This window comes from Mesocricetus auratus, unplaced genomic scaffold, assembly GCF_017639785.1.
Source record: "Mesocricetus auratus isolate SY011 unplaced genomic scaffold, BCM_Maur_2.0 Super-Scaffold_100027, whole genome shotgun sequence".
In the NCBI taxonomy this organism is placed as follows: Eukaryota; Metazoa; Chordata; class Mammalia; order Rodentia; family Cricetidae; genus Mesocricetus; species Mesocricetus auratus.
In genome coordinates this window covers 7,749,654-7,764,311 of record NW_024429208.1, presented here as the reverse complement: position 1 = coordinate 7,764,311, position 14,658 = coordinate 7,749,654, and the positions used below count along the sequence as shown (strand labels likewise).

The window sequence follows — 14,658 nt, the reverse complement described above, 5'->3', positions numbered from 1 at the left end:
GAAACCGCGGCGGCGCGGAGCACGCGCGGAGGAGCAGTTCACAGCCCAGGCAGCCGGCAGCGCGCGGGACCCGCCCGGGCGTCAGGGAGTGCGCAGGCGCTGGGGTCAAGGGCGGAGCCTCCGTGCGTTCTTTGTCCCGCCCCTGCGCAGACAGCGCCTCTCCCGATTGGACGGCGCTGCTACGACGGGCGTGGAGAGCGTCGTCGCGTCCGGTGACGTCTCCCGAGGACGTCGGGATAGTTGGCGGCGTCGGCTGCCGTGTCGGAGGCGTCCGCTGGAAAATGGCGGAATACTTGGCCTCCATCTTCGGCACCGAAAAAGACAAGTGAGTAGGGGCGCCTCCCGGGGCTTGGGCCGGGGCGGCGTTGGGCGACGGGTGCCGACCGAGGCAAGCGATGGCGGCGCCCAGGCATGGCGGGCGGGGAGGCCCTGGCGGCCTCGCGCGTCTGGGCGCTGCTGCCTCGTGGGCCGGGCGGCGGGACCGGGCGGGCGGCTCGGGCCGGGCCTAGGGCTCCATGGGGCTCCGCGCTGGGCTCCACGCGGGACTCTGCTCCACGAGGGACTCTGCTCCACGCCGCGCTCCCGCAGCCGCCCTGGCTTCTGCGGCGAGTTAACACGTTTCTTGCAACTTTGGGCTGTAAGTGTCGTGTCGGAAGTGCGGTGGCACCATCGCAAAAAACTCGGGCGCTGGGGTTGATCTTTGGGAGCGGTGTCGACCGAATCCACCTCCCTCCTGCCTAAGCGTTGGCGAACCTGCTTTTCTTTCCAAGTTAAGGTTTGCATAGGGTAAGAGGAAAAAACCAAACAATTCCGCTTGTATTTGTATGCCACCGTGGCACATACTCGTTCCCAGTGTGCTGACTGAAGTTTAGGCTAAAGGAAATGTTTCCAGACGCTTTGAAGGATAATTCCTACTTTGGAAACCTAAAGATTAAGTGTCTGGCTTAATCTGCTCCGAGTAAGTAGTCACCATCTTGGTGTTCCTGAATCTCGTATAAAGGGATATACAGAAAGCCTCTGTATTTGCAACAGATAACATTTTTTTTGGTGCCACATTCTCACTGTTGAAAATGTTCTACTTTCCAGGATGGACGCTGTCCGATCAGGCACCTTTATACGGATAGAATCTGCTCTGTGTGAAAGAGGGAATGTTTCTAAGTCTCCTACCCAAATCGGCAGTCACCTTAGAGACATTCTATTAGGGTGTCAGGTCTAGGCCAGTCTTAAAATCAGATGGGATAAAATTTGGGTTCTCAGGAAGTCACGGAGGAAGGCTGTATGTGTTGGGTTAAGGATGACTAAAATATATTAAAGGGACCGAGAGATGACTCAGTGGTTCAGGGTGTGAACTGCTCTTGCAGAAGCCAGGAGTTTGGTTCCCCAAATCCCGCTTCCTGCAATCTGATGTCTCCCAACCACCTGTAACTCCAGATCTGGAGAGATCCGTTGTCTCTGGCTACCATGGGCTACACGGGCACCTACGCTTAGGTACACACATACACTTTTTGGCTTTTTGAAACTGAGTTTCTCTTCATAGCTCTGGCTGCCCTGGAACTCACTCTATAGACCAGGCTGACCTCAATCTCAGAGATTCCCCCCCCTGCCTCTGCCTCCTGAGTGCTGGGATTAAAGGTGTGCGCCACCATCGCCCAGTTTCCTTGTAGTAGTTTAGATCATTTCTTGACTGAAGCAAAAGTGTTTGCTGGAAGTGCAGGATTGAGAGCTGTTTCATGTGGCACCCTTGTGTGTTTTCAGCTAGAGGTTTGTCTAAAAGCTCTTTATTTTTCATTGGTTTTCTTTTCTGTTTTTAATACTTTATGTGAATTGTATGTCCGTGTGAGGATGACAGATCCCCTGGAACTGGAGTTACAGACAATTGTGAGCTGCCTTGTGGGTGCTAATAATTGAACCCAGGTCCTCTGGAAGAGCAGCAAGTGCTCTTTTTTTTTTTTTTTTTTTTTTTTTGGTTTGGTTTTTTTGAGACAGGGTTTCTCTGTGGCTTTGGAGACTGTCCTGGAACTCTCTTGGTAGTCCAGGCTGGTTTGAACTTACAGAGATCTGCCTGCCTCTGCCTCCCGAGTGCTGGGATTAAAGGCGTGCGCCACCAAGGCCCGGCTGCAGCAAGTGCTCTTAACCACTGAGCTATTTCTCCAGCCCCTCGGTTGATTTTTCTAAAGCGATATCATCTAATCAAATTAGGTTATGTAAAGTAAGATCACTCTCAATCATCTTCCTCTCCTGATAAACTCCTGTCTGATCCAACTAGAGGATAACTGGTCTTCACAGTCCTCCAGATTTCATTAAGGTTAAGGCCTTCAGTCTTCAGGGTGAGAACCTTGCTAAAAGTGTCTATGGAACAGCACTCCCTGCCTCTGCAGCTGACTTCTGAATAGGGAAGCTGCATCAAGTAAAAGTTCGTATCACAGATCTCTCAGACACCTGATGATGGTTTTAGCTGGTTGTGATTCCATGGAGTATATCTGAACGGTGCTAAAGGGGCTTTGCGGCAGACAGGTGCTCCTGTGGGGTTTCTAAGGCAAGCTGGGTCTCCCAATAGCATATTTGCAATGAGGTTTCCAAGGAAATTGCCTCTCCAAACATGAGTTTGGGAAGAACCTGGACTTGGTTTTCTGGGTTTTGTTGTTGTTTTTAGATAACAACACCACTTGGGCCTGTGAATAAGAATGCATATCTCAGTTCTTGCAACAGTGTCTTATTGTCATTGTCCTTATTTTATAGGTGACATCCAGGACCCAGAGAGTGGGACAGTCTTTAAAAAAAGCAAAGAAAATATTAGAAGGAGAGGGACTTAGAGTTACAGAAAGCAGGTTAGAGTTGAGTGGTCTGTAGGAATGTGGAATTACGACCTCTGACATGCTGCCTGCAAGAGGAAACCGCAGCCAGCCAAACGCCTGTGACTGAAAGAAAAGTAGCTGGGAAACAGGATCGGGTAATGGTATTTCTGCCATATCTTCCCAGAAATAATCTGTTCTTATTTTCCCTTACAGAGTCAACTGTTCATTTTATTTCAAAATTGGAGCCTGTCGTCATGGAGACAGATGTTCTCGGTTGCACAATAAACCGACCTTTAGCCAGGTTTGTGTGTTGGGCTTTCTTTTTTTCTCTTTCTCTTTCCTTCCTTCACATAAATTATCAAAAGTATTTGCCCTTTCAGGGGCGATTAATGTTTCCATGCACTTAGCAGGCCTTTTTCTCTCTAGTTTTCTTTTGCATTTGTTGCAGAGGGTGGTGGAACTGCACACCCTACCCTAGAGGGAGGTCCTGCTGTTCTTAGCCTTAGAGGAGCTCCTGAAAACATGGTTGAGACTTGGCGAGGCTGGGCTGGCCACCCTGTCCTCCCTTCAGATAGATGCTGGTGGATGTAGTAGTGAGGAGTCAGTAGGTATTTGTCTGCAGACAGTTTCAGTGGGCGTCATGACCATGGAACTGTAACATAAAGCTGGGCAGAGATTGCCCCTAGCGGGTCTGTTCAGCTCACTGAGGTGCTTGTCTCAAAGACTTAGGTCTGTCCAGGTTAGACTTACTTCCACTTTATTTGATTTGGCAGGGGAGGTTGTAGGGGAAAGGCAAGGATTTGTCCCAGCAGAGACTTGCAGCTGAATTAAGAGGGCAGAGATTGGAAGGTCTTTATCTGAATCTGTCTAAATTGGGCTGCTGAGTTCATTCCCCAGCCCAGGCCCAACTTGTCGCAGCCCTCTGAGCTTCAGATACAGTCTTTGAGCATACATGTTTCTTTGACATATTTTGCCCTTATTGCCTACTATATTGTTTTTCTGTGGGAGTTTTAAGAAACTGTTAGCCAGTTGATGCAAGAAGATAGAAGACAGGGATCTTGGTTTAGAGTGTAAGTCCTCAGGGAACCACAGCATCCTATGTGCTTAGAGGGGAGAGCTCAGTAACTTTTCTTCCCAATCATCCCCGACTACCCCATAGTTAGTGTAGGAGGCATGTGTCCTCTGATGACCCTACGGTCCCTTTTTATGAATTTTGATTCTACCAAAGCACCTGCTTTAAACTGTTATGAATGTGTTGTTTGACTGTTAACAAAATCTCCCACCTGACCCAGTGGTTATAGGCTGCTGACTCTGCATGCCTTTAGTGTCTTTGTGGGGTGTTAACAGACCTGAGCATGTTCTTAGTCCTCTCTATGAGCCAGAAGGCCTTTACTGTCCCACAGATGCCTCCAGTGGCCTAAAACAAAGCAGGGGGTTAGAGTTCAGCATTACATTAATCACCTCAGTTAGTTTGGTTGACTAGTCAGAGGTAACTGCAGCTTTCTCTTCACGCTGCTTTCCTACAGTGAACAGTACTGGGGAAACTGCAGACCGGGCGTCCACTGGCCACCATGATAAAGTGAGCTTTGGGAAGCTCTGAAGGCGCAGGCCCAGGGTGGTAGAGGATTGCTTAGCTCAGTGGTTCAGGCTGTGTGGTCTGATGTTCAGCCGTCCTCCCAGGTGGGCTCCAGCAGCAGGCATGTTCCTCGCTTACACCCTTTGAGCAGGGGAGGAGGCCGAGCCCACTGGTCTGAGGAGCACTGAGAACTGCTTTTTTTGTAGCATGTTGTTGAGAGACTGTTTGCTCTAGGTCACACAGTCTGTTGGCTAGCATAACTGTAGTGTAATTCAGGGTGGGTTTCTTTGTAAGCTCGTAGTGATGTGGACGTGAGATTGATGTATTATATTAGTTTACTAACTTAAACATGGTTTGTTTTTTCAGACAACTTGATTTTAAGAAGAACGGTACAGTGTAAGGTTTCAAGTCTGCCTGATCCAGTTTAAAGCACAAGGGCTAACAGGATTTTTTCCTTAAAAGAAGGATCACAAAAGAGCAAATGTTTTAACTATTGTATTATGTAAACAGAGACCCACCAAGAAAGTGTAAATAAGAGTCAGGTATCCAAGACAACTGGCGTGGCTGTTTTGCTAAGAGACCAGAGACCTTGAGTACTGCATACGGTTGAAGTATGCATTTGTTTAAGAGAGAACCTTGTGTGGGGATATGATAATTACATGAATTTTCAATATGTCTGTTTGTGCTGGCTTGAAGTACAAGAAAGTGTTAGTGTTCTCTTATCTTGTATTAAAGCACTTTATTATTGGTAACGGGGACCACTCAAAACAACAGATACAGTTCCTTCTTGGTTGCTGGCTGACTTGACCCAAGTCACTGCTCAAACTCTGTTTTCATAATATGATGGTTTTGGTGTACTTGGCACAAGACACAAGTGTCTGACTTGTGAGGAAAAACAACAAACAAACGTTACCCGTTTGCAAACAAACTGTCTCTTTGCAATTGTCTAATATATGCACAGCAGCCAGTAGAATTCCCCTTTTTATTTTTTTTTTCCCCGCAGACCATCTTGATTCAAAACATCTATCGTAATCCCCAAAACAGTGCACAGACGGCTGACGGCTCACACTGTAAGTCCCACAGTTGGAGAAATTTTTTTAAACGATGGTGTTCAAGAGCCCACTCTTAATTGAGACATAATGCTGGCTCTGAGCTGCTGACATAGAGCTGTTGCAAACAGGACACGGTGCTGGAACCGCGTGGCGCACAGCCAGAACTTGACAGGGGCCACGCTCAGGAGGCCCTTCTCCTAGGGAAAGTCACTGGCCGGCCTCTCCTGTTGACTAACATTTGTCATGAGAGTGTCAGCCCACAGGAAGCGGGTTTTAACCCGGGTTGCCGATTGCGGCTTTACAGTGACTGAACCCTGGCCTTCCTTAAGTTCTTTCTGTAAAGTTAAAATGTAGGAATATTAAGGTAAGTTACCCAGTAAGTGTGGGTTTTATTTCACCATTATAACTTTTCCTCTAGGAAGTGGAGATTTCATGACATGAGATTATTGTATTTCTCTGGTACAGCGCTTGGTTCACCGCAGGTGCGAGCACTTTCCTCTCATCTGTCAGCTAAGAGCCGGTGCCGTCCTTGCTTGGCTGGCACTTGGCAGTGGAGAGTCCGCTGTGGCAGGAGTGCGATATTAGCATCTCATGAGATCTCCCAGCACTGCAGTGCTAGCGTAGTTCAAGACAGCCACCAACTAAGGGAACACCTCTGCTCTAGGAAAATAACCTGCTCTCTTTTCAGCGCCGACTCAACGGACTCGATCGTCACAGGCAACCGGCTAAGTGTGTACATTTAATTTCCATAATATAAAGTTGTTGCGTTTTGTATTTCAGACCATTGCCCTCTTGAACATTTACCGTAACCCTCAAAACTCTTCCCAGTCTGCTGACGGTTTGCGCTGTAAGTTCATACAAGTTCCTTCCCTGGTCCCCTGGGCTTGCGTGTCACAGCTCAGTGTCCACTCCACCCAGTCTGCTGTGCTAGTGTCAAGAACCGCCTTCCTAGAAGTGGCAGGAGCTGTTGTCCCCACTGACCTGCTGGAGAGCTGAACTCCTGTCCCGTAGTCAGAGGATGACAGGACTGGCAAGGGCACCCTTGAAGTAGTTGGGACTTGCTGCTCTTTGCTCCCTCCGCACTTGGACCGTCACCCTGGGATGCACTGGGATTGAGTTCGAGGTCTGCTCTTCCCTCTGGAGAGCAGTAGTGACATCTGAGTGGCTCTCACTTTCTGGAACTTGAGTGTAAATTGCTTAGAAATTTTCAGATTTTTAGCTCTCATTAGCCTCGTTTCCATAAACTCTGCACGTCAGAGGTCATGCTCTTTCATGAAGTCCTTGTTCTGAGTATTTCCCGGGTGAGGGTCTGCATCTCGCACTGACCCGAGTGCTCCTGCTGCACCCCTGCAGGTGTGCTGACCAGATGAGCACTCAGAAGAAGAGATGCTGGGGGCCAGACACCCACTTTGCATAGGTAGCACCTCAAGAGAGCTTCAGGAGGTAGCGAGCTACATTTGGTTAATGGATGGTACTTGATGGGGCAACAGCTTAAACTGGTATCAGTCAACATTGCAGATTTCTTCGTGTGCTGGGAATTCTTACTGTATATTTAAGTTATAACTGTTCTACAGTGGAACACTGAGATGCAGTCGTGTCCAAACCCAAGGTAGACTTCCCTGGGATGGCCACAGGCTAAATCCAGCACACCTCTGACCGCAGCGTCCATCTGTTGGTTGGCTTACCCTGGGTAATAAGTGGTCCCAGGGCCACCGCCTGCTGGAGCTAGCCAGGCTGGGAGGCCTCTGGTACACTGGTCTATGGATCGGGCTTTTCGTATTGTTTCCCTGCTAAGGTGCTGGGTGTTTTGTGATGCCAACCCTGACCTGACAATAGAGCACTCTCTAAACTGAGATAATGTTCATCTGATGATCCTCGGTTTAAATACTTGGGTTTATTTTAATTTTAGAAGTAAGGTCTGTAGGAGGAGAGAGGTGTTTACGTGTGGCTTTATTAAGTAATGTTTGTTCTCCCTGCCCTGGGGTATATATAGCAGATGAAAAACGTGGTTGGTAACAATGATTGTTCTTTGCCTGTTTGTTCACTTGGGGACTCTGCTTACTTACTGACAGGATGTTGTGTTTGCTGTCTCTATTTGCAAATTCATAGTATGTTTGGGGTATACTGTAAACTGAATTTTCAGCTCTTATTAAATCTTCCAGTCCTGGAGTCCAAGTTGTAGAAAGTAAATGAAACTAACTCTTCATTTTAGAGCAAATTAGTTATCACCTTGAAATTTGTGGAATAATACACTTCAGATACACAAATTAAAGTTGAATATAAATCTTTTAAGAATATTTCTTTAAGAAAAGTAGTAATTATCTAAGTTATAGTATTTAAATATATTGAGCCTGCTGCTGCTGTGTCTGGCCAGTGTCTTAGTGTGCTGGTCTCGGTCTTTTGGGTCATTTTTACTGATGGGAAATGGAACAGAGGAAGTAGCTATCAGTCTTAAACCACCACCAAATGGTTTTCAGGGCTCTTAGAGCATGGGAGTGTCTTCCTTTCCCGATTCTCCCTGATGCAGAGTGCCTGTCTGCTGGTGGAGCAGGCTCCAGCCATTTGCTGTTGCCTGTGACCTGTCCCTTCTCTCTTCAAGAGAGCCTGGCACATTCAATAAAATCTGGGTTTTCAGGCCAGATCATTCCCTCAAAATTCAAAATAACTAAACCTGAGATAAGTTAGAAAGGGAGCTGGAGTTGTCAAAACCAGAACCTAGGTCTTAGTTACAGATAACCAAAAGAGTTTTGAATGATCCAGATGCCCTTGGTGTGGCCTGTGAGCTTTCCTTTTGTTCGGGAATATGGCTTACAGAAGGTGTTGATTGAAGACACAGTCTGGACAGCATGGCCCCCAAGCCCTGTTGGGCCCTTGCCACCTCCTCGCCCAAATGTGTGGAATGGGACTATATTGACGTCCCATTCTCTGGGGTCTTGGAATAAGGTTGAGGCAGTGGTGGTTGGGATAGAGTGAGACTGGGCAAGTAAGTGTTCGTGACCAACTGTGACTTCACTACTGCATGGCTTATGGATAGTAAACTTGGTGCAGAGGTTGGGAACACCTTCAACAAGGTCTAACTGTGTGTAGAGAGACATCCAAAATCCTGGAGTCTGATGGCTTGGGTTTCAGTCACCTCAGAAAGAACTTTCTAGCATTCAGAGGTTGGCATACGAGCTCCTGATCACTCACCCTGGTTTCAGCTTCCATATTGACCTAAATGAAGGGGAAATCAGTGTATTTATCTGGCCTCCAGTCTTAAGGAAGACATCTTTATTTTAAAAGGTCTTAATCTAAGAGTCACCTTTTCCTTGAACTTGGTGTGACCCTTTGGTACCTACTAAAGCTGGCTGTGGTTTTGTAGCGGGACTGAGGCTGTGGTGGGCATTTAAGATCTCAGCAACTCCAAATCACAAGCAGTTCGATGCTCCTGTAGCATGCAGCTCTGGTCTGGCGTCCTCTAGACAGTCACTGTAGCGGTTGAGCTTGAGGACAGGCAGCAAAGCCACAGAGCTCTCACCAGCTGGGTGTTTTTGGCTGCAGGTGCCGTGAGCGATGTGGAGATGCAGGAGCACTATGACGAATTCTTTGAGGTGAGCATCGGGGAGCAGGGTGGGAGGGCGGCCGCGTGTGATGCTGGGCTGTGCACAGTGCTCCTCACTCAACCCATGTTCCCCTTCAGGAAGTCTTCACCGAGATGGAAGAAAAGTACGGCGAGGTTGAAGAGATGAATGTCTGTGACAACCTGGGAGACCACCTGGTGGGGAACGTGTATGTCAAGGTACAGACAAGTGGGGTGTCAGGAGTTGCCATCTTAGTGGTGTGGCTTTAGTGAGGGGCAGGGTGGAAGCGGCTTAGACTGGCACAGATGAGTCTGCGTAAAACTCCATGGGAACAAGATGACATTTGCTCCTCATGGATTGCATATGAAAAGGTAGGCAGCACTTGGTATGATCTTAGGCCGTCCTGGGGCCCATCGTGAGGAGGATTGGTGAGATTTGACTGCAGCAGCCCGTAAGTGTTTTACTTCTGAGCGTGTGATAGAGTGGAGAGTTAAACATGAGCGACTGGAGTAGAGTGGCAAGCATGCTGTTTGCTTTTCAGTTTCGACGTGAGGAGGATGCAGAGAAAGCTGTGATCGACTTGAATAACCGTTGGTTTAATGGGCAGCCAATCCATGCAGAGCTGTCCCCAGTGACTGACTTCAGGGAAGCCTGCTGCCGCCAGTATGAAATGGGGTAAGCAAAAGCGCACCCCTGGTGTGGTGGGCGGAGCTGGTCAGTGTGGACGCCGCACACGTGACATGTCTGGATCTGACCCACAGAGAGTGCACAAGAGGGGGCTTTTGCAACTTCATGCACCTGAAGCCTATTTCAAGAGAGCTGCGACGGGAGCTGTACGGGCGCCGGCGCAAGAAGTGAGTCCTGGGTGCATGGTGAAGTGGGAGGCTCCCCGTAGCCCAAGGGAAACCAGACCTGAGGTGTCCTTTTGGGTCTTGGTGCATTACTTCAAATACAGAATGCTTGAGAGAACCTTGCCCCCTGCTGTGCAGGGAGGCAGGTACCTGTGTTCCAGAACTGCACGTGCCTGCAGGGGTTTCTGATGGTGTGGGTTGTCTGGTTTTGCATACATGGGGCCATCCCGCTGACAGATGGGCACTGTGCTTTTGTTGTGGCCCTGCATCACAGAGCAGGGGTCAGGATGAGTCAAGTGGGTTCACTGATTCTAGCTAGTTCTTTCCCCTCTCCCATTACACGTTACGTAGTTCAGGAAGTAGATATTATTGAGATTGCTTTGATTGTCAGCAAGAAGCAACTCTCCTTCCCCAAACACTAGCCTAATGGACTCTGCCTAGCAATTTCTAAAGAGTGGTCGGATTGGAGAAGGGCTGTGTGCAGCAAGTCAATGTGGGTGTCTTCGTGTGGGCCTCGCCACTGCCCAGCCTGCATGCATTTTGTGCCGATTTCCCACAGCATTTGGTTGGCTCTAAGAACTATAGAATGTCAATTATATCACCATATTCAGTTTGGGCATGCGTCCCATACTGGGGGCTTGGAAGTGCTATGCTTTGATGCCATTTTCTTGTCCTTGATTCAGGCATAGATCCAGGTCCCGATCCCGGGAACGGCGTTCTCGATCCAGAGACCGTGGTCGTGGTGGCGGCGGAGGAGGTGGAGGTGGCGGAGGACGAGAGCGTGACAGGAGGCGGTCAAGAGACCGTGAGAGATCTGGGCGATTCTGAGCCGAGCCGTTTTTACCGTGTGTCTGCTAGACAGTGTTGTAGTTGGTGACAAGCCAGTTCATAATGGGATTTTTTTTTTAAAAAATAACAAAAAAAAACAAAGATGGGTTTCTGAATAAAATTTGTAGTGATTATACAGTACTGGTGTGACTTCTTGTCTGTAGTTGTTTTTTTTTCTTTTTTCTTTTTAAATTTTAGTTTATTTTCTGTGCATTGCTGTGAAGATGTCAGATCCCCTGGAATTAGAATTAAAGTTGTGAGCTGCCGTGTGGGTGCTGGGAATTGAACCCCAGTCCTTTGAAAGAGCAACCAATGCTTTTAAGAGCTGAGTCATCTCTCCAGTTCCTACAGTTTCTTTTCTAAAAGTTCTAGTTCCATGTCCTTAAGGTAGGTTCATATCACTGCTTATAAGCAAAACTGGAGGGCATAGAATCATAGGTGAGGGAGGGTAGCTTCATTAGGAGGGCTGCTCTAGGGTCACTTTGTGACCAGGAGTTTCTCTTCAAGCATTGTGGGGAAAGCTCTGCTTTCCTCTGCAGCCAACAAGCCAGTGTCCAGCTACAGCCCTCTGAGTACATCAGGCCATGGATGATGTTTGTAAGAGAATGTCCTGGGGTGAGGTGCAGCTCTAGAACCTGTTAGGGTCACATGACCTGTGTCTTCAAGCCAGGTATCAGTAGTAGTGCCTTTGGATGGAGTGCCTGGTAGGACTGACTGGCTGGCTTGTGTTTGTTTACATGCCTGGGGAATGCCCAGTAGCGCAGCCACAGAGCCCCATGAACACACCTTTGTCCAAGGCCTTCCTGTGGTGTCTTGCCCTAAACTACTTGTGTTGTGAGCTAGGGTAGGTACTGTTGCTGCCTTTGTAGATACTGTTAATGAATGTGGATACACTGTGGCCATGCCACACACCTCACCCAAGTCAGACATCAACCATCTGAGGAACATGCAGCCAGTTCTGGAAGTTGACATGCTGCATCCTGACATCTCGTCACCCAGGGCAGGAACCCTCGGCAGGTGTCCCATGGATTGCTCTAATAAGCATCTGGTCACTGGCATGTGTCTAGAACATTGCTCTGGCGGTGGGAGGACATGGGCCTGTCCTCGGGCATCACACGCTTCAGAAAAAGGTACTACTTCCCCAGACTGTTTCATGGAGACCGTTGGCGCTTGGGGTGATGTTGAAGGTGCTGCCCCTGTGGAAGACAGACTTTGTTGAAGTCCAGAGTGATGTTGGGGCTGAATGTGAGCCTGTGAATGTTTGGTCTGATGCTGTTGCTTCAGAAGGCTGTGGAACCGGTTAGGAGGTGGAGCCTGGAATAGCCCCAGCTCACCTTGTGTGAGAGTCCTGTACAAAACTTCTGTCAAGGCTGGCGATGGTAGCACACGCCTTTAATCCCAGCACTCTGGAGGCAGAGGCAGGCGGATCTCTGTGAGTTCGAGGCCGGGCTGGTCTACAAGATCTAGTTCCAGGACAGGCTGCAAAACTACACAGAAAAACTCTAAAAATAAAAAAGTCTGTCAAATGATAGACGTTTGTCACCTCTACTGCCTCAGCTTCTGAGTAGGAATCTAACTGCCCAAGAAATAGCAAGCCTCTTTTACTCGTTCAGTCATGCAGCTTCTATCTGTAGGCTCAAGTGGAAGGTTAGGGTTTTAGTCAAAGTGACTGAAGTTTCTGCAAAGGCACATGGACAGCTTGTGTCATGACCCAGGCTTGAGATGCCACCTCCAGCAACCTAGTGTGAGTGTAATCCTGTCCTGTTACCCCGGCTGGGTTCACAGTTGGGGGGCCTGACAGCCCTAACAGACCAGGATTGCCCACACTCTAGAAAAGGGGGGTTTATTCAATACGGCCACCTGGGGAAGAGGAGCGAAGAATCCCCATGGCCACCTTCACCAGTCTATCTTCGGGGACTCCAGAATTGTTTTCTGTGTCAATTGCATGTGGTGGGTGTACATGTCACAGCACACACGTGGAGGTAAGGACAAATTCAGGAGTTAGTCGCCTTTCACCTTTCTGGGACAGGGTCTCCTCTGACCCACCTTGCAGAGACAGGGTCTCCTTGTTTCTCTGCACTCCAGGCTAGCTGGTCCCTAAACTTCTTGTCATGAGCCCCAACACTAGATCTGCACCACACAGCTGCATCTGGCTTTTTAGGGCTATGGGACTGTGGGACTTTACTGGGTCAGCCTGAAGTTTAGGTCTGAATGGAGGTCAGGGGTGTGCACAGCTAAGAAGTCTAGTCAAGGAAGGTGTGGTCCTGCCCATCATCATTGCCTCTCAGGTTTCTCCTGAAACGTGGTCTTACAAGTAGTCAGAACTGAGCAAAATTCCTGTGGGAGACAAGCTTCCCTCTTATGCTATTTTCTCATTTTACTCCCGAGGTAATTCCAGTTCTTTGGAGTCTATTGTCTCAATTTTTGATGGCCAAATGGAAAGGCACAGTCATCTCTGTGAAACATTTTTCTTGTCTAGGCCTTATGGTACCACTCAACAGTGTGACCTCAAAAATTAGTGGCTTGTGAATCCAGTAGAAGAAAAAAACTGGGATTTTGCTCTGGCATGGTAGACACAACCTCACAGGGCATTGTGTGAGCAAGGGTTTCCTCCACAGCTCTCTCCTGTCCATGTGTGTCATCTGTGGCTTGTGAGTGACAAGAGGCTCCCCCCGTCTGTAGGCGGGCACTCAGGCCTGTGGCTGGCCGGGTGTTTATGTCAGGGCTGCTGTTCGGAGAGTACAGAAAGGAAGTGCTTTTAACCAGGGACAGGGTAAGGGCCCATGTTTTGCCTCTGTCCTCTCATCCAGACCGTGACCTGTCACAGATGGAGGGTAGGGAGTAATGGCTGGTGGTGCTGGGTGTCCTTTGGTGTTGACCAAGTATTAAAATTAAATTGTGACGACAATCTCACAACTCTGCTAATACTAAAGACTATTGTATTTATTTCAAATGTCATTGTGAGCAGAGATAGGATAGGGGCATTGGACTCCAAGTCTGAGGTCAGCCTCGGCTACACAGAGATAGTCTATAAACATGAATAAGTACCCATGATGCAGTTTCAATAATAAAAGTCTGCTTGATTAAAAAAAAGTATACCACCACTGATCCACGAGGGAGGACAACTCTTCTTTTTTTTTAAATAATTTTTATTTGTATTTTATTTACATTGATATTTCACCTGCATATATGTCAGTATGATGGTATCAGATCCTGCTGGACCAGGAGTTATAGACAGCTGGGAGCTGCCATGTGGGTGCTGGGAATTGAACCTGGGTCTTCTGAAAGAGAAGCCCATGCTCTTAACAACTGAGCCATTTCTCCAGCCTAGGAGGACAGCTCTTACCCATGAGGGCCAGTGATTAATGCAACAAGAGTGATGTGGTTTAAAATGTCATTGGGAGCTGGGTGTTGGTGGCGCACACCTTTAATCCCAGCATAGGGAAGGCAGAGGCAGGTGGATCTCTGTGAGTTGGAGGCCAGCCTGGTCTACAGAGCGAGTTCCAGGACAACCTCCAAAGCAATACAGAGAAACCCTGTCTTCAAAAAACAAAAAACAAAAACAAACTGTCACTGGGTGATAACTATCAACTAAAAATTGGCTCAATGTTGATATTAGAGTGTGAAAGACCAAAGTATCTCCGTGGCTATTATTGTCTCCCTACAAGATCCTGATTAATTAGAACGAGTGGCAGAGGAACTTCTCAGGGAGATAGAGAGGCACATCACCCCAGCCACGTTCTCACAGCTGACACCAGAGCTGGAGCTGGAGCCCAGCTCACAGCATGCTGGCCAAGGGTGAATGAAGACTGTGGCACCATATAAACTGTCATCCCAGAACTCAGGAGGTAGAGACAGGACCAGAAATTTAAAAAAAAGAAGAAGAAGAAGACACGGCTATGCCTATAATTTTTTTTTTCTTTGTTTTTCAAGACATGGTTTCTCTGTGGCTTTGGAGGCTGTCCTGGAACTAGCTCTTGTAGACCAGGCTGTTCT

General features: G+C 48.2%; 1 protein-coding gene across 3 annotated transcripts; it reads left to right on the top strand.

The window, feature by feature from the left end:
• The first annotated feature begins 186 nt into the window (after positions 1-186).
• Positions 187-10,803, top strand: U2af1 (U2 small nuclear RNA auxiliary factor 1). Of its 3 annotated transcripts, none has more exons than XM_005070682.4 (8): positions 187-325; positions 3,009-3,096; positions 6,204-6,270; positions 8,964-9,013; positions 9,103-9,201; positions 9,525-9,658; positions 9,745-9,837; positions 10,518-10,803. In XM_005070682.4, the coding sequence occupies exons 1-8, from the start codon at positions 282-284 to the stop codon at positions 10,660-10,662; spliced, it is 720 nt and encodes a 239-aa protein (XP_005070739.1). In that variant the 5' UTR covers positions 187-281; the 3' UTR covers positions 10,663-10,803. The 3 variants fall into 3 exon arrangements, with proteins under 3 accessions (XP_005070739.1, XP_005070740.1, XP_021083150.1); XM_005070683.4 differs by lacking the exon at positions 6,204-6,270 and adding an exon at positions 5,375-5,441; XM_021227491.2 differs by lacking the exons at positions 187-325; positions 3,009-3,096 and adding an exon at positions 5,411-5,441.
• Positions 10,804-14,658: the final 3,855 nt, after the last annotated feature.